The 27318-nt window shown below is 38.7% G+C and overlaps 1 protein-coding gene across 2 annotated transcripts in view; it reads right to left on the bottom strand.

The window, feature by feature from the left end:
• The window catches only part of TENM1 (teneurin transmembrane protein 1), a 158079-nt gene that overhangs the window by 80436 nt on the left and 50325 nt on the right, over positions 1-27318 (bottom strand). The window contains exons 9-12 of one of the 2 annotated variants that reach the window (XM_029084592.1): positions 17831-18016; positions 16656-16679; positions 14188-14334; positions 3081-3297 (exon numbers count right to left, since the gene is read on the bottom strand). In XM_029084592.1, the coding sequence (XP_028940425.1) occupies positions 3081-3297; positions 14188-14334; positions 16656-16679; positions 17831-18016 (574 nt within the window). The remainder of the gene's footprint in view (positions 1-3080; positions 3298-14187; positions 14335-16655; positions 16680-17830; positions 18017-27318) is intronic. The other variant, XM_010166503.1, reaches the window with a different exon arrangement.

The raw sequence follows: 27318 nt of genomic DNA, 5'->3' as shown, positions 1-27318 counted from the left end.
CAATGTTGCTGTAAGCAGTCTTTGAAGGGTAATTAATTCAGTACCACACACTGGACCCTTTTTGTAGGCTTTTGCAGCGAGTCAAATAGCTTGCCAGCAGCATGCATTAAAAATATATGGCAAAGAAACAAGCTAAAAACCTTCCTGAGAACATAAGTTGATAAAAACATTTTAATCTGCTACACCCTGCAACATGCAGTAGGTCAAAACCATTCCTGATGTAAGCAAGTACATTTCCATTTATTCAGAATGTCTCTAATCTGCCTTTCAGCATGTCATGGGAGTTTGTAAAAACCCAGTACAATGACATTGCTTTGACATAATCAAAAGCAAAATATGTTTTGAAAATGTTTAGCTCCTTAACCTGAATTTTGGTGTAGTATTTAGCCATGGCTCAATGCAACACCCTGACTGCACTGTAGAAGCCAAATGTTAAAAAAATTAGATCTAAGCTGAAGTTTTAGTTGCAAATGCAAAAGGAAAGATGTCCCAGCAGTTGTCAGAACAACTAATTTTAGTATATCAGATGATGTTGAAAAGGTTGAGATATGGCAAAGACAAAACACTTTCAGTCTGAAGGACAGAGATAATCTTCACCATTTTTTGATAGCTTTTCCCAATCTTTTCAACGTCACTTTGGCTTTATCGACAGTGAGATTCATGCAAACATCTCCCATACTGGAGTTCCACTGACCTACAGTACAGTAAAACACTGCACAATGTCATTCGAATCAGAAGACTGAACATATTGGACAGATGTTTCTTCTTTAACCCTCCTAATGGTCTCAGAGACTTCTTGCAAAACAGAAAAAAAAAAAAAAAAGCCAGATAGGGCTTTGCAAAATTTGAGCACCAGTAGGAATGGATGCTGGTGCTCTGAAATAAATGAACGTCACCATTTAATCCAATCCTTCCAACATTTCCTGTTGAACCACCAATGCCATAAAGTAAGTGGCACTGCAGGCAGCCATGACTTACTATCACCTGCCTGGACACAACCTTCTCAGCAATAGCCAAAAGTAGATTAAAAACCCCCAACCATTGTTTGGTCTGCCAGATAGGCAGGATCAGAGATTTATCTCTCTCTTTTTTTTTTAAACTGTAGTAACAGTTGTCTTTCTATATTTTTTTCAGTAATCTGAACTCCAAGGAGAACAGACACTAGATGACAGTCAGATTGACAATGTCAGAGGAAGACTTCTGAACAGAGGCAGCACAGCTAAGCTGTTGCCTCCTTCTGAGATCTGTCATCCTTGAGGAAAATTCTGGCAGTTTTTAATAATATTTGACTTATGGATGAGCAATTTTTCAACAGCCTGGAAGACTTGAGGATCAAGTAAAGTGTGGACTGATGAACTCCTCCGGATGCCCAGCACGCTGCAGATTACTGTTGACAAAACCCTGGAGACATGGCACAGCACAAGTCTCCAGGCACTGCCCTGATTCCAAAGATATGGACAGTTTCATCTGAATCCCACTGATGATCTCACCAAACTAACTAGTAATTTCTTTACAGTGGGAGGAAATAATATCTGGGGTGTGAACAATGCACCAATGCAAATACAAGTCATTTTCCTTGGTATAAAGTTTCAAACCACGGTGAGGGTGGGCTGCTGCTCACACATGAGCCTTCAATGCTCTTCATTTTTCAAATCCATGGCAGATAACAAGGTAAAGAAATGAAAAATTATACTTAGAAAAAGTTTTTCAATCCAAGTTAAATCCCATCAACGATATCTTTAAAAGATCAGTTCCTTATATCTATAAAAGCACGTTGATGGGATTATGTGCAATCTGGCTGCTAACATTTGCCGTGTCACAGAACACTGTACAGGCGACTTGAGTGCTCATCTCCTCTCTGAAAACACCTCACTGCGAGGCATTTGGATGAGGAAAATCTTTCACTGGTGACTTTTGGTTTAAACTGTGTACAGTCTGTCACGGACCTCGCACCAGGCGCAATGGCTCTGTTCCGTCAGTGAGACACCTGCCATTGGCAGGTAGGTGCTTTTCATGGAGAGCGTTTTCATGTCCTATTGTTCTACATATTTATAACATCCTGTTACATTATTAATAGTGATTAAATGTTTAGGTGTTTCAGATCAATAAAGACTCTGTTTACATATTAACTTTATTAAAAATTAATAAGTTACAAAGAGAAAGTGCACTGAATTTGTGCACAGCTATGGAATGAAGTTGAGTTTGTAACCTAAGTGCTATGTACTGTTCTGTGAAAGTTAAAACAAAATTCTTATACCCTTATTACTGGAACATGCTTTATCTAATGTACAGGCCTAGTTGACAGGGTAATAGTCAGGTGATGTGGATGACTTGTGGATCTCTTTGTCAGCATGTAAGTTACAGCTTCCCAGGTGAACTACAGCATAAAAACCTACGTGCCCCTATATTTCAAATGTTCAAGAAAATACGTGTTACCAGGTTTTCTGAGCAAGTGTGTGCCCCTTTACTATTGCAGCCTTTTCCTGTTAAAGGGCAAGTCAATCTCACAAACACTCAGAGATCACTTCACTGTTTGCATGACAGATTCAGAGTAACCTGCAGCACAAAACTCCACACTGGTCTATCAACATCTAGTAAAACCAAAAAAGTTCATTAATTAGGTGGCTGGATTACACATAAGTGACACATGTTAAATTTATTACATTGTAAATACCAATCAAATTTTATCAGGCAGAAAGGTGACTGAGTACAGTGCACGTGATTCCAACTTGTCCTTCTGCTTCCTGCCATTGTATGTATCTACTGCATAAAGGGCTGAACCTCCTCCCACTTAGTCTATAAGTACGAGCTAGCTTACCTTCCACAACAGTCAAAGGCTTGTTAATAAGAGTAGTACAGTCTGTTGCTGTGACACTTTTATGAACTAGATATGTAGTAACAAGAATTTGATAACCAAGCTCTTCAGCTGTTGGGACTAAAGGTTTGCTAGCCTTTTAAGTATTGTTTGATCACCAGTGAAGAATTCTCAGCTATGCAGGTATCACTGTTTTTCCCTCGTTAAATCATTTAATTGCAGTTCTCAATACGCAGAAAAATCTTTTGTCTAAAAGAAAACTCACCTGCTCTCAAATGAGACATCTCCTGGGATTACATGAGTGCTTTCCTTCCCAATAAGGAATCTGATTCGATCATAAAAGAGCCTCGGAGGATGCTGAGAGAAAGGCGGTTGGCTGTGCTGAATAAGGTCAAGGGGATCAGGCGAACCCTGGCAGAGAGGACTTGCATAACAATTGCTTTGCTGACAACAGTCAGGGTCTACACAGTCTGTCAAGCCATCTAAAACAGAGAAAATGGAAAGTTCAGGAAATTGACTGATTCTGAGAATAAAGCACCATGTCTGCTACTGGAGAGCACAGGAGGTATTTCATCAATTGGAAGGCATGCTGATTATGACATATTCAAATTCAATAAAGCATTAATGTACATGCTCAGTCCAGGAGGGGTATTTCCCTCTCGTCATTAACACTGTTTCACCTCATAAAATCCCCACATGACAATGAGAAAACAGAACCTACAAACTAAGTGAATAGGGAAGAGTGGGACTGTCTTCACCGCACAACAGGCAGAAGAAGAAAATCACTACACAATACTTGTTAGTCCAATGGTTGCATGATCCACACCGTGCAGCTGATATCTCTGACTGTCCTTTATTGGCACTACTGCCTGTTCAACCCTGTGAAGAACACACACTTGCTAACCAGTTTGCAATGTTCAAATCTGAAATGTTATCTAACTCTCATAAGTATCCTCACTACAGTAGTAAAAAAAGCCACTTGTTACAGTTGTCTGACTTTTATTTTAAGCCCTACAATAGTTCTATTAGTGCTTTAGGATGTTTACTTTTCATTTATTGGTTGCAATACTAGAATGGCCCAAAAAGGGCAGAATCATGACTGCTCCTTTTGTTCTTAGTGACATACAAATACACCCCTTAGTGTTGGCTCTATCCCAGTGACCTGACAGATACAGTCTTCTCCATGGATGTTTGCATCAGGAAAACAACCATTTGGAAAGTCAAAATAAACCTATTCTTCCTCCCTCCATTTTCTAGCATGAAAAATAGGAGAAATAATTGATTTTTTTTTTTTTTTTTCAAAAAATCTGCATTTCTTCATGGACAAACTTGCAACAACATTTGTGGATGAAAGTAATTTAATTAAATGTTCAAAACTTATGATGAAGAGTGAAGCACTGAAGTGCATCTAAATTAAGCACCTAAATAAAACTTAAAATTGGGCTATTGGCATTTAATTCCTTCTATCAGCAGCTTAGATGTCCAAATTGCCTAAATTACATATTCTATCAGAAACAGATTTAATAAGGTAGGTAAAATGTCCAACTATCTTCATACACATCCATTTTATGACTTAGCAGTTGCTAGCTTGGACTGACAAGCACACTAATGCATATAAAGCAAGATTAAGGCACTGTATCTTTCAACAAAGCCATCTCTCTGTATTTTTAACAAGGTCAGTCTGAATAAATGTGGAGTCATCATATCACTTTATAGATTTCCCCTGTGTTAAAATCGGAATGCTATGGGATCAACATACTGTCAGATATTTCCACTTCATGCTTTGACTTCTCATGCTCTGTTTGTACCATCGCTTTGGTGTCTGTAGAACCGTACCTCCTCAGGGCAAGCTGTGGCATCAGGGAAGCTGCTGTAGTTTTGTCATTGACTTTAGTGGGTGCGAGATCAACCCTCAGCCAACTCTGCTCTTTTCTCAATAGAGCACGCTGTCCTGTGTGAATGCTCAGTAAATAACAGCATAAAATATTCACTTTGAAAAGAAAGCAGAAGTCTTTCGACAGAACAAGCAAGTATAATGAAATGGGCTTTCCTGGCATCTGAAAATCCTTCCCTGACCTTGTGCAAGGTAATTGCTTGGCTAAGGAAAAAATATTAACAAATCTATCCTACTGCAGCTGGGAAATCAGATAGAGCAGGCTAGTTTTTGTAATAATGAGCCAAGGGCAACTGGAGATAGCTAGCAACAATAATCTAAGACCCTCAAATCCAGCAAAGCTGGCGTGGCTACAGGTCACAGCATGCTTTAAATTCTTTCCAAATTCCCCCAGTCCTGGAGACAATGGGCATTTACCAGTGGTGGGAGAACTTCACAGGTCAACGTTGAGTTTATCGACTTAGAGTGTAGAAGTCACTTTATATTCAGGAAAACCTAGAAAGCTACTGAAATCTGCTAGGAAATCAGCAAGCTGAAACCATAAGGGGCCTCCAGTCTAAACAAAACCACTTGGGAAATAGATGGAGGAGTTTAAAATATGAACCAGAGGTATTTTCATCGTGTTCTGATGAAAAACAAAAGAGCTTTTTGGATTGAAACCTGAAGAGCAGGCTTGGAACTGCAAGGAAAAAATAACTCCTCTTACTGTTTCTTCTTTTTTGTCCAAGGAATGAAACACTCTATATTCTCAATAAGTGAACTGAAAAGCATCAATTACTAGTAGATTCTCCAAGACTGTAAATATTAAGGAATTCTACTAGACTTGAAAAGGTGACAAAGAAATTGAAATCTCTTGCTTTTGCTTTATAGTGGTGAAAATCCCAGCAGAGGGCTCTGATGGGGTTAGACTCAGTCATTCAGGGCTGGTCTCTGCTGGTGGAACGGTTCCGGCAGTGTTCAAGGAGTCAAGGTACTTTCTGGAAGGTAATTTCTACAGGCTGACTGCTGTCTACCTGGGAAACTTGACAAACATTGGTCTGGCAGAATAAGTACTAATCAGAAAAAAGGCACACTTATTTCAGAATAACAGTATCCATGGAGAAGCTATTTTGGAGTAATTTATTCCACAGTAGCTATTCTGATTAATTTTTTTCTTGTCAACAAGCCATTAGATGTGGGAACTGAGTTGACCTGATTCTCTCATTTATGTAAGAAATAAAAGTGAAAATTCATATTCGTAGAAATATTAGAATATGAAGATTTGCTTAGAAAAGAAATAGCTATAAAAATAACAATTAAATACTTTGCTTTCTCTAATAGAGTCCTCATTTTTCTTTGCTTCAGTCAACAGCTTACGTGCCCAGCAACAAACACTGTGCATTCATGCTGTACACAGAAAGAAACCAAGTAAAGGGAAAGCAGTTTTCCATCTTCTAGTCAGACTCAATTTTCATCTGTTCTTTGCAGTTTACTTGTCAGCAAAGTGACTATCTTATAAACTCCTCCAGGTTCTGCTAATGGAGTTATTTTGGTTTGAATTACTTGCACCTCGTTTCATTTGCCTCTCCAGGCTCTCAGGGCTACAAAAGGGTGGCTTTCCCATTAGTAGGGGTGTGAAGTCCCAGAAGCACATCTGACTAACCCTTGGTGAGAACAGTGTTTGTCCTAACAGCACCATGAATGTACAAAGCTCTGGATATACCAGGAACAGCTTACAGCCTGGTGAGCAAAGGCTACAAAGTCATCAGAGGAAGAAACTGCTAACTAAAATATAAATGTCAGTTCAAAGTAGGAGTCTTCTAGGTTACAGATTATCATTCACGGCTTCTCTCTCTCTCATGCTGCATTTATTTTTTTGCCTTTTTTTTTTTAATCTTTCCATTGATTAGGTGACAATTTATTTTCATCTCCCCTCTCTACCATGCAGAATGAAATGGAAGAAAGCTGCTAGGCTTGTAGAAGACTCTCCATGGGCAGTGAGGCAGGAGATGTAGCACCACCAGCTCCTCCACAGAATCTTAAGACTACATATTTGGCTCAGGCCTAACTCAGGCCACTGAGTGTAAGTATTTAAGAATTATTAACTAGAATTGTCTGGATAAGGTGACTTCTAGCTTTTTTTCCAAACAATCAAACAAAATTTAGAAAAAAAATCAACATGGATAAAACTGAAAAATATTATTGACACTTTGTGCTGAAGTAAAAGAATAAAACACCTATTCCTGGGCAAATAGAGAACTCATGCCAAAATAAATCCTTTGTTCCACTTCAGGCTCATTTAAGACTTTGGTTTTAAATTAGACCATTTAAAAGAAAAAAAAAAATGCCAAAAGAAATTACTGTTATTCAGCATGATACCCATTAAAATGAACAAAGTAAGCCAAACTGGTACAGAATCACAAGTTACATATGGAGGCCGTTTATGATAATGCAAATCATATTAGCAAGTGCATATGAGGATAAAATTTTCAACAAGCCAATCCTATTAGAAATGAGATTTTAAATCTAGAATAACCCAGAAGAGGAAATAAATCTTGTTTATAAACTGTAACATCAAATTCATTCACTTGAAAATGCTACAAATACATTAGTCAATTCTCAAACAATAGTTGCATTTTTTTAATTAAGGTTTCATATCAGGAACCAACTATTAAAAAACTCACCGTGTTAAGAAAACAGCAGGGTTTTTTTTTTTAAATCTCAGGAGACAACAGTCAGGAGTATGAACAAAATACTACAAACAGCAAAAACTGTAATTCATACAGCAGGAGAGTCTGTATTCTGAAGTTTTTACTGTCAATTACCACAAAGTGCATCAAGGAATAAGTGCAGACTGAAATGTACTACAGAGGTGTAAATAATTTTGGTTTGCTATTAGCATTTGTTGTTAATTTTATATAAAAGGCAGTCAGGCACCTTCAGGGTGCACTACAGATTTTATAATAAAGTGATTCAAATTTGGATGAGTCTGAGATTATGGTTTCACATTTCCAGGTACCTTGTTTTTTATGCAAGGGATAATGATGAACTGTTTTTTTTTGTTTTTGTAAGTAAACTAGACAATTAAAATATTTTTAATAGTACTGCTAGAACAGAATTCACAAGGATTGACTTGAGGATAAAAAGCACTCCATAGCACCCTTAAATAATTTAAACAACCTCAAAGAAAACGCAGAGCATGCCAAAACAAGTTGCTCTGTTTTCAGTCACACCATTCCTCTCTGCATTGCTGTAGCTCACATAGTTAGGACAAGATTTTCCCATTTCCTTGCTGGGGAAGGGATCCTTTCAGGAAGCTTTCTATAAGGAATTATATTTATTGTGTCAGGAGTTTGTGTCAATGGAATCACACAATGTTTTCCATCAAGCAAAATAAATTTCCGTGCTTATACATTGATATATATTTTTTTCTCGTTTAATATGATGGAAAGAAGGACACAAGAGTGAGAAAATTACCTCCTTAGCTATGTTTCTAATGCAGCCCTACAGCACATTCTCTCATGTACACATTATGCAGCAATCTCTCTTCTACATGGATGATCACCTTCAGCAGCCAGACAAATTGGCTATGGACCCACCTCTCCACTGGTTACCGTCCAGCAATATACCTCTTTACTGACCATGTCTGGGCAAATGCTGTACAGTGATTGTATTTCACATGTTTTGTATTTGAGCTTTCCATATGCTGCATAATAGCTATATTAAATCCTCAATAAAAGAACAGTTGGAAAAGAAAAAGGCATTTTGTCAGCTATAAGCTAATAGCAAGAACAAGGAACATGTCACATATTTTGGGCTTGATATGAACAGCTCTATGGCATCTACTTTTCAAATCCTGGCTTTTCTAGTCTTCTCATCTACCCTTGAATTAATTGCAACTCATGACTGCAAATATGGGAATGTGATAATAACTCACGTTGCTGAAAATGGATCTGTGCGCACAATTAGTACAAATTGTTGAGGTAGCAGAACACCTGAGGACATTAACGAGGCACTGGGGGGGTCACTGGTAAGGGAAGCAAAGAACAAAGCGCTTCTAATTTTGGCAGCGGTGGCTTCCCCAGCTCACCAGTGCAGCACGCAATAACTTTCACAGTGTCTTCTTTTCTATTAAACCACTGAGATGCTTTATTAACTGGCTATGAAAATGACAAATTCAATCAGACTCTACCTCCCATGTTACTGGGTTAGTTATATTAATAAACCATCCACTGTCATCAGGTTCAGGCAAGCAAAACATAAATAATTACTTAATAATGATACTTAAATAATTGCTATTATGTAAGCAATACTTAATAATACTTTAAACTGCTATTCTTCTGCTTTAAAGTTCATTAAAAGAGAAGACTTCTTACCCCTTCAAGCTTTTGTCACACATGGAGAAGACGCTACTTACAAGTACAATAGGTTTGAAGTTTTATGGTTAATACCAAACCCAGAATATCACAAGAAATGATGTATATGCTTATATGGTCACACACGCACAGACTAATAAATGTACTTGCTCAGTCACATGAAAATCAAGCCCAGCTCTAAGCAATAGACTATACTTAGACTATACTCAGTAATACCAAGGAGCTTCATTTTCACAGCTGCAGAGCAACTCAGAGGCGTGTGTGTAAGTGCTCTCCTGCTCCCTCTGTACTCATCCCAGTGAGCACAAGCCAGCGATGGGGCTGTGAGAACTACGTCCAAAACATTTTCACAGAAAGTAAAAAATGGGCTTTAAGTTTTTCCCTTGAAGTAAGCAGATTTTGTTCTCTGAATTCCTTATACAGGACAACCTAAAAAACTCAACACCATGACTCTCAACTCTTGAAGGATTTCAGTATTTTGGTACACTTGCCTGATCAATTGCTCAGTACTACTGTTTTTGTGGGGAGAAAAAAAATCCACGGGAGTCTTCAACTTATATTTGCTTGCTTTCTTTTACAGATTTCAAATAAACAATGCCTGTGCCGACTTGCTTCACCACAGGCTCAGTTAAGTCCAATTAGGGTTGCCAGGAATCCAAGAAAACTGAATCAAAGAGTAACTTCAGAAGAGACTAAGCAACAGAAACCACCATGAGTCTCCAGTACTTATTCGTATGCATTAATCCAAACTGCTTCTCAAATTTTAGCTGTAATACAAAGCATGCAGCAGACAGTGAGGCTGTTAACTGGGAACGGTGGCGTCTGTATAAGGACATTGGAAACCCACCAGTGAGTCTGTGGAAAGTCTGCAGAGTGTTTTATCCAGTGATTACCGGTGTTTTTTCGCCTTACACACACAGGCAAATGCAAATATACCAGGGTATGATTTTCAGAAACTGTACATATCCCTGGGGAGCCCTCGCTGCTCAGCAACAATGAAAACCATTCCCATCAGTATTATTTATATTGTGTAATAATAGCATATTACTTATATATGGGCTCAATATCTCCGTGATGGATAGGTTATTAAAATGCCAATGGATGGGTCAGAAATACATCAATATTTTAGCAGCACTGGTTATCAACCCAAGGCTATGCTGAGTCATATATATCCTTGTGCTCGGAAAAGCTTGAAGAAAGCTACAATAACTGTCTGAAGTGACTGAAGGGATATTTGGAAGAGAATTCAAAGGTTGTAGTAAATAGTATTTTCCTTAAAAACAAACAGTCAAGATTGATTCATGAAAGAAAAAGAAAACTATGAAAAGAGATCCAGGCAAATTTAAGAGAGAGATCCGTATCAAAGAAATTAATGGGACCGACAAGCTGCAACTTTCAGCTTAAGATAAAGACCTGCATGTGCAACAGCAATGTAAATATATGTCAGAAAAACAGGTAAATCGTGGCTTGGCAGGGTGGGGGTGGCCTGGGACACTCCTGGGACACTCCTCCTGCCTGGGACACAGACAATTGCCTGAGCAGAACTTGGCAGAGCTGTCAAGCAATCTCCTGGAGCTACTGAAGCTTCCAAATGAGCCTAAATTAATGGCAGGACAAGAGAAAATAACCTGCCCAGATGAGCTGAATGGTCATCTTATAAACTGAAAATGAAATCACGTCAGTCATGACAATGAAAGAAGGAGACTAAGAAATGGGGAATAACATGATGCCATGGGAAGCCACGGCGAGGAGAAAGGCCCCACTGCAAAGGACAACCGCTTGACTTCTTGGCATTATTTAATGGACATCACAGTGCTAACAGACTGCAGATGCACTCCACAAGAGCAAGTGCAAACCATGCCGTCGTGCATCTGTTATAATGTTAAGACCTTTTCAATGATATTTGTAGTGATATTTGAACAGGTAAACATGCCCTTAAGTCTGCAAGTAGGAAAAAGCTAACAGAGAGTTACGAGATAGAATGGGAAAGGCAGTTATGGTACAGTCAGGGCATAAGGTCTACTAATGGGGCTCTAAAAGAAATAGTATTCTCCCTGCTCAGGAAAATATTTCCATGTGTGTTTAACCCTACCACCATGGATAACTGCACTGATGGGGAACTTGGTGCTTCAGCATCTGCCGAACCGGGATGCCTGTGAATACGCTTATGGCTTACCTTTATACACATATACCAGTTCTTAAAAAAGGAATTCAAGACTTCCTCCCTTTTATGGGAGCTTTCATGCTGTTACCACAATTGAAACAATAACACTAACACTTCCTCATGCCAAATAAATGACATTATTCAATCCCTACAGTTGGAATTAATAAAATACTTCTTTTTCTACCATGTGCTTTTATATAGTAAAAATCTCAGTTTTTCTGTCTTTAAAAGTACCATATAATAAATCAACTGGAAACTACACAAAATCATCACTCTGCCTAACTCCTGAAATTAGAGTTTGTTCGAAATAATAATTGTGCAATATTACTACAGCTTTGTTCTTTGGTTGTGACTTCCTCTTAATGAACCTGAAGCACAAAACACCTCCTAAGGACTGAGAAACAAATGTTTGATTTAAACACAACTGGAATAAATAAGACCTTTGCTATGGGAGAATACCGTGATTTGGAATACACAACAGCACTAAATTAGGTTTAGAGCATTGGGCTATGTGTCACTCACTGAATGTGATCATATCCTAATGGCTTAGGAAGTTACTACCTGTCAGCTGAGTTTCTTTAACTCAACTGAGTGCACACTCTACACTCACCACAACTGCAGGCGAAAATGTTAATAGCTTCCATCTTTATGAACCTAATCCAGTTATGTAGCTTGATGGAAAGTAACTCATTATGCCACCAAATATTCTCATTGTCTGAGGCACAACCTCCCAGCAAACACAACTTAACAGGTAATGTCATGTCTCCTTCCTAATTTCTGTTTTTACTGTTGTGTATGTATACAAACGCTGAAACATTAGGAATCAGCTTCTGATTTCATATTAATGGAACACTGGTATAACTCCAACGACTTTAGGGGAATTCTTCTAGTTTATGCTTATGCCAAATCAGGTCCTATGAATTTCATATATAAAGTGAAGTGGTTCTAATGTGTAGATATAATTTTCTTATATAAAATTGATTGTGAAGGAAACTTAATTACATTTAGCCCATCTGTAATAGTCAGATTAATTAAGTATTTCTCTCTGCACTTATCTCTAATTGTAATGTCAACAGAGCTGTCCTAGTCCATGTTATGTTACCATTAAAAAGGAAAGAGAAAATTACTTTAAAACCTGCAGTGAAATGATGTTAAGTGTCTGCCTTAAACTGACAAATTCAAGGAGATTTAGAGTTAGAACTGCCAACTCCTTCAATAACTCACTATTATTGCAGAATATAAAGCACCCAAAATCACAATACAGGGCAGTTTATGCAGAGCTAGTTCACAGAGTGTATCAGAAAATGCTTTAAATACATTACAGGCTAAACAGGATTTTTGTGGTCAGATTTAAGAGTACAGGCAAGTGAGTCAGTGGCTTGGACAGCAGGAGAGAGCACCAGACAGATGGGAAAGCACGCGGGGGGCAGCGATGGCAGCTGTGGGACCTGGTGTGAAAGGGATACACCCCAGCGAAGAAAAGCAGAGAGAGTGGGCAGAGAGATGGTTGTTAGAGGTCTTGGAAAAAAGGTGGAAAAGGAAGGATAAGAGAGGAATAAAGTGATTTTGAATGGGGTTCAGAAATGAGGAAGCCTCTGCCAAAGGACAGCATGGTCTAAGAGCCCACAGGATACAAATTCAGAAGGTCTCAAAATATATCTGTAAATGAGGAATCATCATTGAGTCAGAATGTTTCTATTGAGGTCCCACAGTGACCTCAGTTATTGGCCCTAAATCAAGTTTAATTTATCAATGACCTAGAATAAAACAGACAATCATTATACTAAGGTTGGACACTAGAGTGGGGTATGAGATCTCACCCAAGACACTGAGATGATCAGTAAGTGTGACACAGTAAGATAATATAGCTCAATACACCTCAGTATACAATCTAAGGAAAAAAAAAATAACTGTATTTGGGCCAGATGTATTCACAGTCTGAATAAGAAAGCTGCACAGCCTCGAGCACGGGGCAAGCATACTGTGAAGGGTGGTAGTAAGTAAAGGAGAGGAAAGCAATAGCCCTTCTTGACTGTCCAGTAAATAAGTATTTGTAAAATAGATAGGAAAAATAATTAACCCTGAGAACAATCAGTGAGGAATGTTGTGGCTTTTCTCCCACTGGTAAGTCTGAAACAGAGTCTGGATGTTTTTCCTGAAAAAAATGCACTAGCTTGTATATGAGAATGAACTACTGGAAAGGACACAGAGACTAACTTACGAGACTAACTTAGTTTTTCCCAGCAAAACTAAAACTTACACAGTCTTAGAATGAATCAAGACTACAGAGGTCTGAGGTAGGCAGCATGTAGTGTCAAATGCCGTGGTTCAATGGGTGGAAAGGAGCAAATGATTATTTTGGCACAGGGCTCTGTTTATTGTACTTTCGAAAATCACTTCTGCACATTTTCTACACCAGCTTACGCAACAGTTGCTCAAATGTAGGTCCAGATAATTGCAAGAACTGTGCTGTCTCTCAGTGGAAACATTAAAAAAGAGATAAATATTAAAGAAGTATCTCTAAATGTATGCTTTATGCTTGCAAATGTATTCATTTAATATTAACTTAAGACTAAACTCTGGATGCATTTTGACAGGCACAGAGGTTTTTTCATTTGAGTATCCATTGGCTGTCTTTTCTGGAAACAGATGGCAGACTTATCTTGAACATGAGGTAGAGTGGAAAAGATAGAAAAAATTACTTATTACACCTTTTTTTTCAAAGAAAAAAAATCAAGTACTGGGGTGATAGGTTCACCACATACATAACTTCTGCCTTGAATAACATCTAGCACAACAGTCTGTTCCCTCACAGATGAATTCAGTGGGGGAACAACTGTCTTGACAAAGAGACAAACATTGAAATTCTGTGATAAAAAGGAAAACATAGACCAAACCTATAGATTCAAATGACAATCAAGGATATGACAAATAAACAGATATGAATTATGTATCATACCTCCATCATTGTCCAGGTTATCTCCACACACCATTTCCATGACAACATTACATCCTGAGCCACTCCAGCCCACTTGACAAACACAGTGCCATCCATTCTGATCAAGAGTGCACCTCCCATTTCCATAACACAGACCTGGGCAGCCATCTAAAAAAGAAAATGTAAAAAAGAAGCCTTCATGGAGGAATTATCTTCTCTTCCTTTACAGTTGTAATTATTCTTTAACGTTCTTTCGTATGGTATTATACTTGCTCCCTTCAAATGTTCACAGCTGCCTTGCAAGACATTTTTGGCCAAATATGGAAAAATCCCCATCCTGGTTCCTCCCATTGCTTCCCCAAAAGTCATTTCTCAGTGAGGAATGAGGATTTTTTAGTGTGCAACATTTTATGTGCAGGAAAAAAGTGAATAAACTTATAAGATGACATTTAACAGTCTGCTGTGTCCATTTCTTTCTATACTAATTGAAAAATAAGTTGTAGATCACAAAGGAAGCTATACATAATCAATGTTTATATTGAAGATATAAATGAAAAATGTTGTTCAAATGACAAAGTAGCATTTGTGGACATAATCCTACACAAGGCAGGGAGTGGAGGTGACCTTTTTATTCTGTTCATAAGTAAAGTTGACTAAGAAAAAGACAATTTGATTTATGCTACAACTCTTTCCACAGAAGGCAAATGAGGGAGCATTTCCTTCCAATGCCCGGTTCCACTTCCTTCACATTACAGCTGATTCAAATATGACAAACACTTGCCCTTTAGTGGCTCTGATTCTAGATCAAAACTGGAACAATGACTGTGGCATCCCTGGATTATATACTTGTAAACTCTGAATCAATAATAATTTGGACATTCTCAGCTAAATCTCTTGCCTGTAAGAGTGACAGAGGAATTGTCTCTTGGATGTGTATACTCATGTCCATCTGCTTGCATAGTTCAGTGCCAGCTCAGACATTTGTCAAATCCTCACCATGTCACACATGGAGCCAAAGGACAATGGCTAAAGCTCAGCAATACGCTTCACAGCACAAGTGGATTCCTTTCTAAGAGGGCTCCTTTCTTTTTGCCAGCACAGACATAAAGGAACTGGAAGCCCTTCTGTTCTTGATAGCGAACATCAACACCTACATGTTATCAGAGAGAATCTTTTTCGAGTAAGAAAGAAGAGGCCTCAGTCTGCATACGTGTTTGGCAGCCCCAAGAGACAGATGCTCCAAAAGGGCTTTGGAGGAGTCGACCAGAGAGTCAAGAGAATCTGTATGAGTGGTCTGTCAGGTGGGGACTTACAGCCCAGTATGCAGCACATTTCCTGGTAACTTTACACCGGACACATCATCTCTCTCCTTCTCACCCTTGGCACATCTGCAAACAGGGAAACTGGAGAGTCTGACCTCATTGCCTGGAAGAGCTGGAGACAGGTGGCACCATTTTCTCACATTGGATTTCTGGAAGTTGCTGCTCTAAAATTAGGTTGTCAAACCACCAGCTATGCTATAAAAGACGGTTATTTGCCCCTTCTGTGGAGCTGGGGGAAAGGGCAGGATGTGAGAGCTGTTCTGGGTAATGGGGATGTATTTCCACTTCAATTCACTGTCCTGTTGAGTTAATTCATTTCTTGTATAGGACTATATTTTGCTGCTGTGTGTGTTTATCCTCTAAGACAATAAATGTAATCAAATGAATGCCTACATGTTTTTATTATTATCTAATTCTGAAGAAATAAAATAATAACTACATAATAAACACCCAGGTCTTTCTGGAATATTGTTAGTTTGGTATCTCAGCTAGCAGCATTTTTGCAAGGGGCAATGTGCATCATTGCTCTGCACAGCATGGTCAGGACTGATGGACTGCTGCCAAACTCAGGGAAGGTACTTGCACTGACATGACCAAGCAAGACCTGCGGCAAGGCACAGAAATCAAATGAACAGCACCAGACACAAAACAACATCAAATTTAACTCTTATAGCAAATGATTTGAAGAGCACTATATCACATCTAGCCTATATAGCTTTTAAAAAGGTGTACTTCTCTATCAGATAAAGAAACTTGCTTCAAATACAAATGACAAAAAATATGAACCGTTTTTGTTCTGATGGAAGACAGGATCAACACAAAGTTTTTTGAGCAAGTCCTCAGCTCTGTCATTATGTTGGAATAGTAAGCCAGAGCAAAAATCTGATCTGCCTAACATAGCATGTCAGATGGCCACATAAAACATGCTTGCATTGCTATAACTTTGCAAATGAGTTGAGCACATTATTTGTTAAAACCTTTTTTTTTTTTCCTGTAAGTCTCTCTCTCTGTGTATATATATTTATATCTCCATAGACAAATGTTTTATCTATTCTGGCAACTTAGCAGTATAGAAGCTCAGACAACACAGATAACACAAAACACTCCATTCCCAATACTTTTGTATCTTTTCATTAATCTTTCACAATGCTTATATGAAAAACTTACCTCGAACAGCATCTAAGTAGTGAGCTTAAAAAAGAAAAGAACAAAACTGAGATGGATTGAACTTCTGCACCCAGATGAAAATACAGACACCATTTGCTTATGGCTTGCCACCTATTGGTTAGATATAAAGTGTCTCCCTCTTATGCAGTAAGGGACTGCAGTCTGATCTGTTCCTGTTACTGTGATCAAAACACATTGCGTATGTGATTGTTTTCCATTTGATGGAGAACATTTGATACATTTCCATTTGATGCAGAAGACAGCTTGGGCCATACCTGGCAGTGCCTATAATGTGAAGAGCAGGTCTATTTATCTTTTTAATTATTGCAGTCCTTTTCTGGATTTGCTTTACACAATCTTTAGAAAATTAGGCCATTACTCCTTCACAAACCTAATTCTTGATTTAGCAAATCTGATTTAGTAAATTGTAAAGCCAGTGAATGAGTTATCTTAAAATTATCAAGAAAAATAAAACTTGCTTTTTTCAAGAAGCAAGCATGATAGCTTACACTGCTTACCTCTGAAAATTAGATAACCTGCAAGTACAATTAAAATGTTTATGAATAATCTTGCTTTGGGACATTTTAGGGAGAGACATTATCAAACTTTGCAAAAACCTGTTGTATTTCATTAAAAATATAACTACTACATTTGTATAGTAGAGTAACGCTTCTAAAAAGATCTGAAAGCTTTACCTTATTAGAAATATTGTTAGAAGCCAGTTATAGAAAAAAACACCTCTATTAATAAGTAAAATATGTAAATCCTCCAAAAAAAGTGCAAGATATTTGATGCAAGAATTACTTAAGCTGAATAACAGCTTCTTCCCCTCAGAACTTCTATTTCTTAAACATTTTTTTTCCTTCCTTAATCAAAGTTCACATATGAACACAACTCAAAGGTATGTTAGGACCGAGATATCTTTCTTTTTTTGTGTTTTTTAGAAAATTAATTCATCAGTGTTATTTCCTCTAAACAGAAAACTGCATTGAGTTGCTATTCTGTGGGACAAGCAGGGTGCACCATCAGCACAGAGGCACCTTTTTACTCCTGGCTTGATTCCAGGTCTCTGTTTTTCCAAAATGACTTAAATTAGACTGATGGCTATGGCAGGTCTTTGTGGAACTGGTACAGATTTTAAGTATTTTATTTCTAGAGGTATAAAACACCCTTACCGATGGTGCAGTGGTCCCCTTCCCATCCAGGGCTGCACTCACACTTCCCGTCCTTGCACTGGCCGTGTTCAGCACAGTGAGAGTGGCAGGTACGTTCTTCACAGGTTGGTCCCACCCAGCCCTCTTCACACTGGCATATCCCTTTTGAACAGACACCGTGGCTGCCACAGTCCAGGGTACACAGCTCTGCACAGGATGACAAAAATACAGTGTGTGAAAAAGCAGTTCCATACTGCAAATGGACTTTGCACCAATACTAGATTTAAACACTTCTATAGTAATATCACTCAAAAGCTGGATCAAACATAAGGTTTCATCACCCAGTACAGACCTTATACAATCTGCCTCCTTCTTTGGCAGTTATTTGCAAGATCATTTATTTCTTTGTGGTTGGGGACTGCAAAAATGATGGCTTTGCATATGGTAGGGCAATGGCTCTAAACCAGACAAATGATGACACAAAAAAAGTCCTTATCTGTTGACTGATTTCAGCTGAGGCCTTTAACAACAGCATGTCACATCTGTTACTAGGTCCCATTGGCTCAGTTCTGAAATCTTTTGTAAACTCAAATATTGCAAGTGAGCTGAATTAAAGGATAAGGTAGCACATTAAATACATACAAGCAGAAGTCTTTGAGATATTCACACACTTGTAGTGATGGCAAACTGGTCTTCACTCACAGTAAGAACAGCCAACAGAAACATAACAGTGAGAAAGAAGAGCAAGCACCTCACCTCTTAATGACAGTACACAGTATTCCATGACTTACAGGCCACACAGATCTGCCTAGTTCTAAAATGGCTTTCAAGGATTAAAACTTTTTTCCTTCCTGACTCTCACGAGTCAACTACCATGAAACCAGAAAAGCTGTTTCAGGAAGACAGGAGTGCCTCCTTCATTGCACTCAGAACAAATTCTCTACCTGGGCATTGTAGAACACCACTTATCATGAAGTGGAATGGAAGTCCTGAATTGTTTCAATACATCACAATATGCCAATTGCAATTCTACTTCCACTTAGACTAAAGTTGTTCTGTGAAAAGAATGGCTTCATTATAAAAGGGTTCTATGTAGTTTGAATTTGTTTAGAATAATTAGTGTCAAGAGACAGAATTTGCTTGTTATTCTGCAATTAACCTGCCACAAAAATGTTTCCTCCTTCTTCCTCTCAGAAAGCAGCTGATAGCACTACAAGCATAAGCCAAATAATCTTCTCCACTCTGATTTCAAATGTCAGTGTTACATATTTAGTAGTGGCAAGATTTTTCCCTTGACAGATTTTAAACAATGATCATTTATATCTCGGAACTATTGTATATAAACATTCTTAAAAGCATTTGTAGTGACACATGCTGTCACTGTATATACCAAGCAAAGTTTTTAAAGTTTAAATTGCAATCTTAGCAATTCCAATAATTTTAACACAAAGAAAAAAGCAGCACAGAAACAGAACTGCACAGTGACATTGTAGACATGCTGGGCTCTGTCCCAAGTTAGAGTCTAGCCCTTATTTTTGTTAATAGCTGGGGTGAAAGCACAGAGTGCAATCAAAAGAAGTGGTGAGCGACAAACTGGAAGGGCATGGTAAAACTCAAAGTCGCCTTCAGAATCAGAAGGCACGGTAAAGAACCTAAGATAAAATTCAGTAAAAGCAACTGTGAAGTACTGTCCTGAGGAAGTCAAAATCAGCTGCCTAAAAAATAATTAAATTTACTACTCAGACAGGGACTTGTATTAAACTGGAGTACAAGATAAACATAATTATCTGATGATATTCCTGCAAAAGAGTATATAAGAAAAAGACTGCTCTGCTATATTCAAACACAAAACTGTGCTGAGCCTGGGGCGTTATCCCTAGGAAAGGTTTGACTGCTGCCTGCTGATCATGTATTAATCTAACACTTCATGCCTGGGACCACCTGCCTGCAGGTACTGGGAAGGATTTCTTCCCCCTTGCTGCAGAATTTGGCTTGGCTTTTTTGTTTTGTTATTTATTTGTTCCTTGGAAACCTGGGAGACTGCTCAGAGGGCTACAGGGGGGACTTGCTTTGTTCTTTCCTTGGTACTGAAATCGCCCAAATACTCGTTCCTCTGATCAGGAGGTAAACTGATCCCACCAGATCTGGGATCACAAAAGAACCACCCCCAAGCCAGACTGGCAGAGGACTCCTGGTACTATTTTAACCTATCTTTACAGCTTGGGGCATGGGCTAACTCCTGAGAATTAAATCTAATAAATTACCTGCTACTGCAAGGATTTAGGCTGCTAGAGGGATGCCTTTGATTTCCCCTGATCTCCCTCTAGTTCATTATAATTACTGCTTTTGGTATTTTACTGTAAGTGGCAAAGATTGTTAAGAGGATTTTAAGAAATATTCTGTAGCTTACACTATGCTGGAGTAAATGGAATACATGGGGTTTTTGACTCTTCTGCATTGAGTGTCTACTACCTTTTTTTTTTTTTTTTTTTTGCAGTTGTGGGACTGACTTAGTTCACCTGATGCCAAAACTTCAGGGAAGACTGTAGGCATCAGTACAGAGAGGTGGAAGTGTAAGCTGGAACGGCTGAAGTGGGGAAGCAAAGTGATACATAGAGCTTCCGATGGTGTTAGCAGCTCTTGCAGCTCCCACCACTTCTCTACCTGTAAATAAATCAAAGAACCAGCTGTGGAAAACCTTGAACACACTCCCATGCATGGCATGCACACCTGCCTCACCTCTGTCTGTCTGCTCAGCAGAGTCTAATCACAACAAACTCATCTTCCAAACAAACAAAGAAACAGCAGCATGGAGCTGAAGGCAACGCAGGCACATCCTGTCCATAGGGACATGGATCTGGCACATATTGCTATTTAAACCCCCCCGAAATTAAGTGGATCTTAAAATGTTTGAAAGTTTTCTTGTTTTCCCCATGTTTCACACAAGGAATAAAATGTTTAAACATTACGTAAGCTCATAAGTTCAACCACATTAATGAAGTGGAGATACAGGATTTCCCATCTCATTTAAAAATATCCTAGGCCAGTCAGTATGTAGTCTTCACTCACAAGGCTCCTTTTTTAAAATTCTATTTTCCCACATAAGAATATACACAGCCAAACAAATTTTCCTTTATTTTTCACCTATTGGAATACAGTGGCTTCCTCTCTCCCAACCACACCGGCTTGGAAAGAACACAGTGGCACAAATTCTGGACCCCAAACTGTCTCTATGTGATAGGACATGTCAGGTCAGTTGTCCTGTGCCCAGTTACTCAGTTTTCACACCTCATTTCTGCCAGCAAGTCAGGGCACAGTAACCAGATACCAGTAATAAAAAGCGTTACAAAAAAAGGTGTGTGTCAAATCTGTTCTGGCAAAGGAATGCTGCAACGATTTTACCTAGCACTCTTCCTTTCAGTAATGCATTTTTTTCCCTCAAATATTTAATCTAAATCTTCTTTGATGCAAATCAAAACCAATTATGTAAGGACCAGATGTAATGAAATCTGGTTTCTTAGTCTGGACCACACCCTTTCCTCAGTTACCCTAGCTGTCCTGCTGCTCAGCCCACTCATACTTCAGGGGCACTGAGGCCAATCTTGAGACTTACATTTGCTTCGGTGATTTAACTCGAGGCTTCAGAAATGCAGTTTACCGTGATAACGTATTCTTCTGCCATGCAACTCCAAGATTCTCCCCAGACTTCTCATGCAAAGCAAGGGAAATTGAGCCTAATGTCATCCTAATAAAGCTGTGGTAGCACCTGCACCTTTAATCCACAGCTAATTCAAACAACTAAGATTAAAAAAAAGCATTATCAGTTCAGGTTGTCCTGTTTTTAAATGCAAAACAATTCCTTAGCTCCTCCTGTAGACAAACAAGTACAGAAATATCAGCATAGCAGGGAGCCACATTAGCATTTGTGTTTGTACTGAGAGACCGGGTTTGCACAGCAGACTAGACAAAATGAGATACTCGCGTGAGTGGACAGTGACCAAATGACACGGGAAACAATATAATGACTTGAAGCAGGTAAATAGCTTCAAACAAAGCTGATGTGGTAAAAATTCAGACAGCACTGAAGTTGGACAGCAAGTCAGACATCATGCAACTGTTTTGCTCAATGGAGCATCTTCCTCCTTCCATAGTAGTTGGCCCTGCAGGACTCAGAAGCACCCCAAAATGCAGGGGGTGCTGCAGAAGGGGCCAGCACAGCGGGGCAAGGGCTTTGAGCTGCAAGTAGGTGCAGCAGTTGAGACAGCCAAAGATGTCTTCTCTGACTGAAACAGCTATTCTACTTCCCCTCCTCTCCATCCATCTCCTGGCTCCGTCTGGAGCTTATCTGAAACCATGGTGAGCCGATTCAGATCATGAAACAGGTAGATAATTATTCACTTTATTTTCCTGGGGTAATACCTTACAGCTTGCTGAGCTAAGTCAGCCCTCTGAGGGATCAAAGCAGCAACAGGATGGGCAACGGAGGAGAAGCAGATCACAGCCTGGATGGGAGCTGCTCTGCTGATAAGCCACAAGCTGGGCTATCAGACAAGGCAGCACAGGACCAGAGAAAGGGGGTGGTGACTTATTTAGGGTAGGAAGGAAGACAAGTGACAAGAGGTTATAGTTTGGATTAGAAAAGTCAACTCAAGGGCATCCTATCGCAAGCCTTTAGTTATGCTGTTACTTTAACTGCCAATCACCCCACAGTGCCACACACCCTATTTGTGAAGTCCCTCAGCTGTGTCGGTGCTTAGGCTTGGGGGCTTACATAAAAGCCATCTCCTCTCTCCCACTCCTCCTTGTCACTGTCCAGCTTGCCTGCCTGAGCTCTAGGCAGATCTTGTGGAGTGGGTTGAAGACTGGTCTGTGGCTAAGAAATCAGATCCTCAGTAGGTGTGAACTTTCATGGCTCCCACAAAACCAACAGACTCGCCCTAATCTACAGTAATTCATGGCCCTGTTTCAGTTTTTGTACCTGGACACTTTGCAACCCAAACAAGGTTCTCCAAGTGTAAGACTGGAAAATTAATTTCCTTATTTAAAAAAAAAGCTCAGCTGTGCAGACTCACTGCAAACAACGTGCTGGCAAATTGGCGGGGGCTGGCCTCAGCCGACCCCTGCAGCTCCTTATTGACTTTCATGAAATACAGTCTTCATCATATCTAAAATTCTGAGTCCTTAGACTTAAACCAATTAATAAATAAGAGACTCAAAAAAGGTTCAGCTTGGTCTAGAATTCTTACTGACATGTCATAAAATCTGAATGCTCATTAATTTTATTGGAAGAAGGCAAATGTGAGCTGTGAAGCATTATTTGTACATATTCTTGAGGAGACAAATACGCTGATCATTCCTGAGCTAATCTAAAAAGCATTAAAAATTCACTCCACACTCTTCATTTTAATTACCTAAGTCAACAATGGGTTCTTTCAAATGTGTTTTATAATAAGTTTCTACTTATGTGATATGAAATGGGAAATTAAAGCTAAATATTTTATAATTTGTAATGATAAGGGAAGATTTTAATGTTACTTCGACAAGTTTCAGAAATAACTGAGAAAATCATGCTAGAAATACAAAACTACATGTAAACAAAAGTGGTCAAATACTACAAAAACACTTTCATTTTACTTTTCATATGCAGTGGTGAGTTCTGTTCTACAGATAGTCTAAACCTTAAGTATCATATTCATAAATTAAAAAATTTATCCTTTTTTTAGTAAGTGGTTTTCAATAAAGATTAGAAATTAATCTATCCTGACTTCTACCCAATAAGCTTAACTGCTGAAGGCAGCAAAAAAAACCCAACCTACCTAGGCCTAATAAAGAAAGTTTTTTTCAATTTAAACATACATTGCATTTAATAAGCTTGCATGATAATTTCAACAATGTTCCTGAGCTTTTTAAATTACCTTCCCGCTGTGTCCTGGAGACAATTCTGTTCTAGCTTTCATTTTCAGCAACTGATTTTATTAATATAATTTTTTACACTACAAAAAAAGTTCAAAATTTTAAAGTTTTAGGAGTTTCAAAAGCACTTGAGCTTTTTTTCCTCAGTAAAACTTAACGGAAAGTTGTCCCCACAAGAGGAGGTTACCTCAGAGAGTGCACTGGAGTGGTTTAATGTAGATACCAAGTTTTACATATCCCTATTAGAAGAGATGTTATTTTTATGGTACAGCTTATATTATTTTCTCAATTTAAATACACTCCTTTGGCAACGTGAATGTTATAACTGCATCTAATCTGGGCTTCTCCAACTGTGCCACAGTACACCAGTTAGGTGTGCAATTTTTTTACATTCTTAGCCAACCACAGCTATGCCAATAAACCATCAAGCTAGGAAGAGTTTTTCTACAGAGGCAACACAGAAGTATTACCTGGGCTATGCCAGTATTCAGTGGCATCTGCTCTTCAAGCCTGAGCTGCAAATCAAAGGGACTTGGAAGTGTGTGCAAAACATTAATTTTGAAGTCTTTGGCTGTCAGCTACCAGGTTTTGTGAACATGTGTCCTCTGGCAAACAGAAATCAGGTTCCTGCGTGGAAGAGGCAGAAAAGGTGCGTTCCCCAACAATTACTGCTTCACCTTCTCCCTATCCTTCAGGTCACCAAGCAACACTTGACAGGAAAATGCCACAGAACTTTATGTGAAATTTGGTACAATGAAAAATAAATCAATATGACAGATCATCACTGAATGACTGACAACTGTTTGGCAAAAAAAAAACCCAAAACCCTCTACTTTTTCATGGACTTCACATGAACATCTTCCTTTTTGCTTGTTCCATACCTAGCATCCCTTAAAAGCTCCCAGCAACAGAGAACACACAACTGGACTAGGTAATCCATACCACCACCAGACTGTCTTCACAGACAAATATTCTTTCAATCTAAATTTCTCTTCCTGCAACACTTCTTGTCCTTCTCTCCATGCACTGCATGCTTACATCTGATAACGAAACATACTGAAGACCATCTCACAATACCACAGTTTGTGAGTTTGAGCAGTTTGTTATATTTATCTGAATAAATTCAAAGCAACACTTTAATGTTAATTACATGAATACTGCAGAACTATTGCATTGAATTTATTCTCACATATACTTCCAAAATAATGTCCACAGTCATTTCCAAAGATTCCACTTCTGCACAAAGTGGGACTTGGTGGCCCATCTCAAGAACAGACACAAAGAGTGAAATTCATCCCACTCAACTTGAGATGTTTGTGTCTGAAATAGTTTTCTACTGCAGTCTGTTATCCAACTAGAATGTTTAAATTTATTCAGCTATTGATATGTATCCTTTCTGACATCGTCATGAAGCAAGAGACTGTAGCAAGAACATAAAGCTATGTTAAGCAGAAGAGGAATTATTTTGGAAAAATTCTCAAGGAGAAAACAAGTCCTACTCCAAATCATATTTGTCCTCCTTTCTGGCTCTGAACAATGTTAGAGGGGCTCATAAGATATTACAACTATTTCCAATTTTCCTGCCTTACACAAACATGGACATTCATTAAACACCTTAAATATCATTCCTCTCTTGCATCTTCTTGAGACCTTCTGTTACTTGGACTCGTATTAAGAACCCTATTTTCCTCGTGACTACATGGCTGACAATCTGTTTCCTATTTTCTCTTCAGTAAATCCATTGGTTTTGCTATGAAATAAATTAGTGACTCCAGTAAATAAGCTTTTGGGTGGTCTCACTGGCAACTGAAAAATAGAACAGCTGAAATCACTCTCACTGAATAAAGGGTGGATCCCGGTGCTCTTCTTCATCTTATGAACTGCATTATCCCAGGAGGTGGTCTACTAGGATGCAATGAGGCACTTCAGTAGGTCACGTCTCCCTCAAAGAGCTAAGAGTTGCAGAAAAGTGCTGTTGAATAGTCCGTGTCTTCAGAATAAAATGGGGAAATCTAAACTTCACACAGCGAGACTGTTATTTGGGATAACTCAGACACAACTATGGCACAATAGTCAACTATTTCTTCCAAAGGCAAAGCTTCTCCAAACATTGTTTCATTTTAAACCTTTCTACTGTAAGCTTTATGCAGAAAACCTTTCTGATGTGTTGCCTCACAGATACCTAACTACCCTTCTTATCTTCTTACCACAGACCACAACACACAAAATAAAACCACTGGAACTAAAATGCCGTATCCTCACTGTATGTTACTCAGACGTTTCACCATCAATCTAGTGTCAGTTTTAATTGCTTTCTGGAAATAATCCTGCCATCATCTCATTGAACAGACTTCTGATGCATTAAGTACTCTATAAATAGTTCTTCTGACTTCTAGTAAGAAGGCTGTCATTAACACTAGTGTGTATCTCAAAATATATGAATGTAATTGCATTTAAAAAAAACCCTGTAAGGTAGCTTCTGATAATGCTACGCTGTCTTTTCCAAACTGGGAGCCTCAATTTGCTTGAAAATTTATTTGTGTAGAAAAGTAATCAGTGGACAAACAGAAAGGTCCAAAGGGCAAAAAAAGCAGAGGCAAGGGAAATGACAGAGAACCTTTTTCCTCTTCTTAGATCTTTTATCACACTTTTTTCAGCTTTATTTTTCATCTGATGAAGAATATTTTCTTCCTGATCCAAATCCAATTTATATATATATATAAAACCTCACCCCTTATCAATTTCACTGTGGTTCAAAATGGTATTTTTACAGTGCAAAAATTTAATCAATACAGCCTGATGAGTCTGGACTGGTAAACATACTAACAGATATTTCATTTCAGGCAGCCAAAGCTCTGAAAATTGCTATCACTGAACAAGACTACTCCTTTGCCATTGGGCATATCTCTGTTTACCCAGCCACGGCACTGGTGTAATGCAGAATACAATTATGCTGTGCTTGCCACACAAGGGACTTCAGCTGCAGAACCCATCTCTTTCCTAGAGATGATTCAGGTTGGCAGGTCGGACAAAGCCTTTGTGGAAAACATTTAAAATAAATGAGCAGAAATGTAACCTAATAGCAAGGAAGATTAGACCGACACAAGGGCAAGGAGAACCACACAGTATTCTGACCAGGACATTTTTTAAATACCATGTTTCCTAATTAAATGTGGAGTTTTCTTGTCAGATTTGGTCCTGTTTTATAATTTGTCTCCACTGTTTGATTTCAAGTTGTACATGTTGCAAAGCAGTGAGATTACAGTCATCACTGGAGATTCATACTCTGACCAACAAGCTCTGAAATCCTTCACAATACACTGAGAACCACAAAAGCAAATGCCTTGCAATGTCTACCTTGTTCGGTATTTTATTTGATCAGGAGACTAGTAAGAAAACAGAACAACCTATCGTGAGCGGTAATGAGTGAGATGAAAGCTATGAAAGCCATGCCTTTGTGTTCACTCACAGAGGGGAAAAGGCAACCCACAGGTCCTCGGGCTGGAAAGCCAGTTGTGTAGGAAAAATGGGAAACCTGTTGAGTAAGTGACAGACCACAAGAATCAGGAAAGGCATCGGGCAGTGTATGATAACGA

This window comes from Antrostomus carolinensis, unplaced genomic scaffold, assembly GCF_000700745.2.
Source record: "Antrostomus carolinensis isolate BGI_N321 unplaced genomic scaffold, ASM70074v2 scaffold38450, whole genome shotgun sequence".
Classification (NCBI taxonomy): Eukaryota; Metazoa; Chordata; class Aves; order Caprimulgiformes; family Caprimulgidae; genus Antrostomus; species Antrostomus carolinensis.
This window is presented reverse-complemented; position numbering and strand designations above follow the sequence as displayed.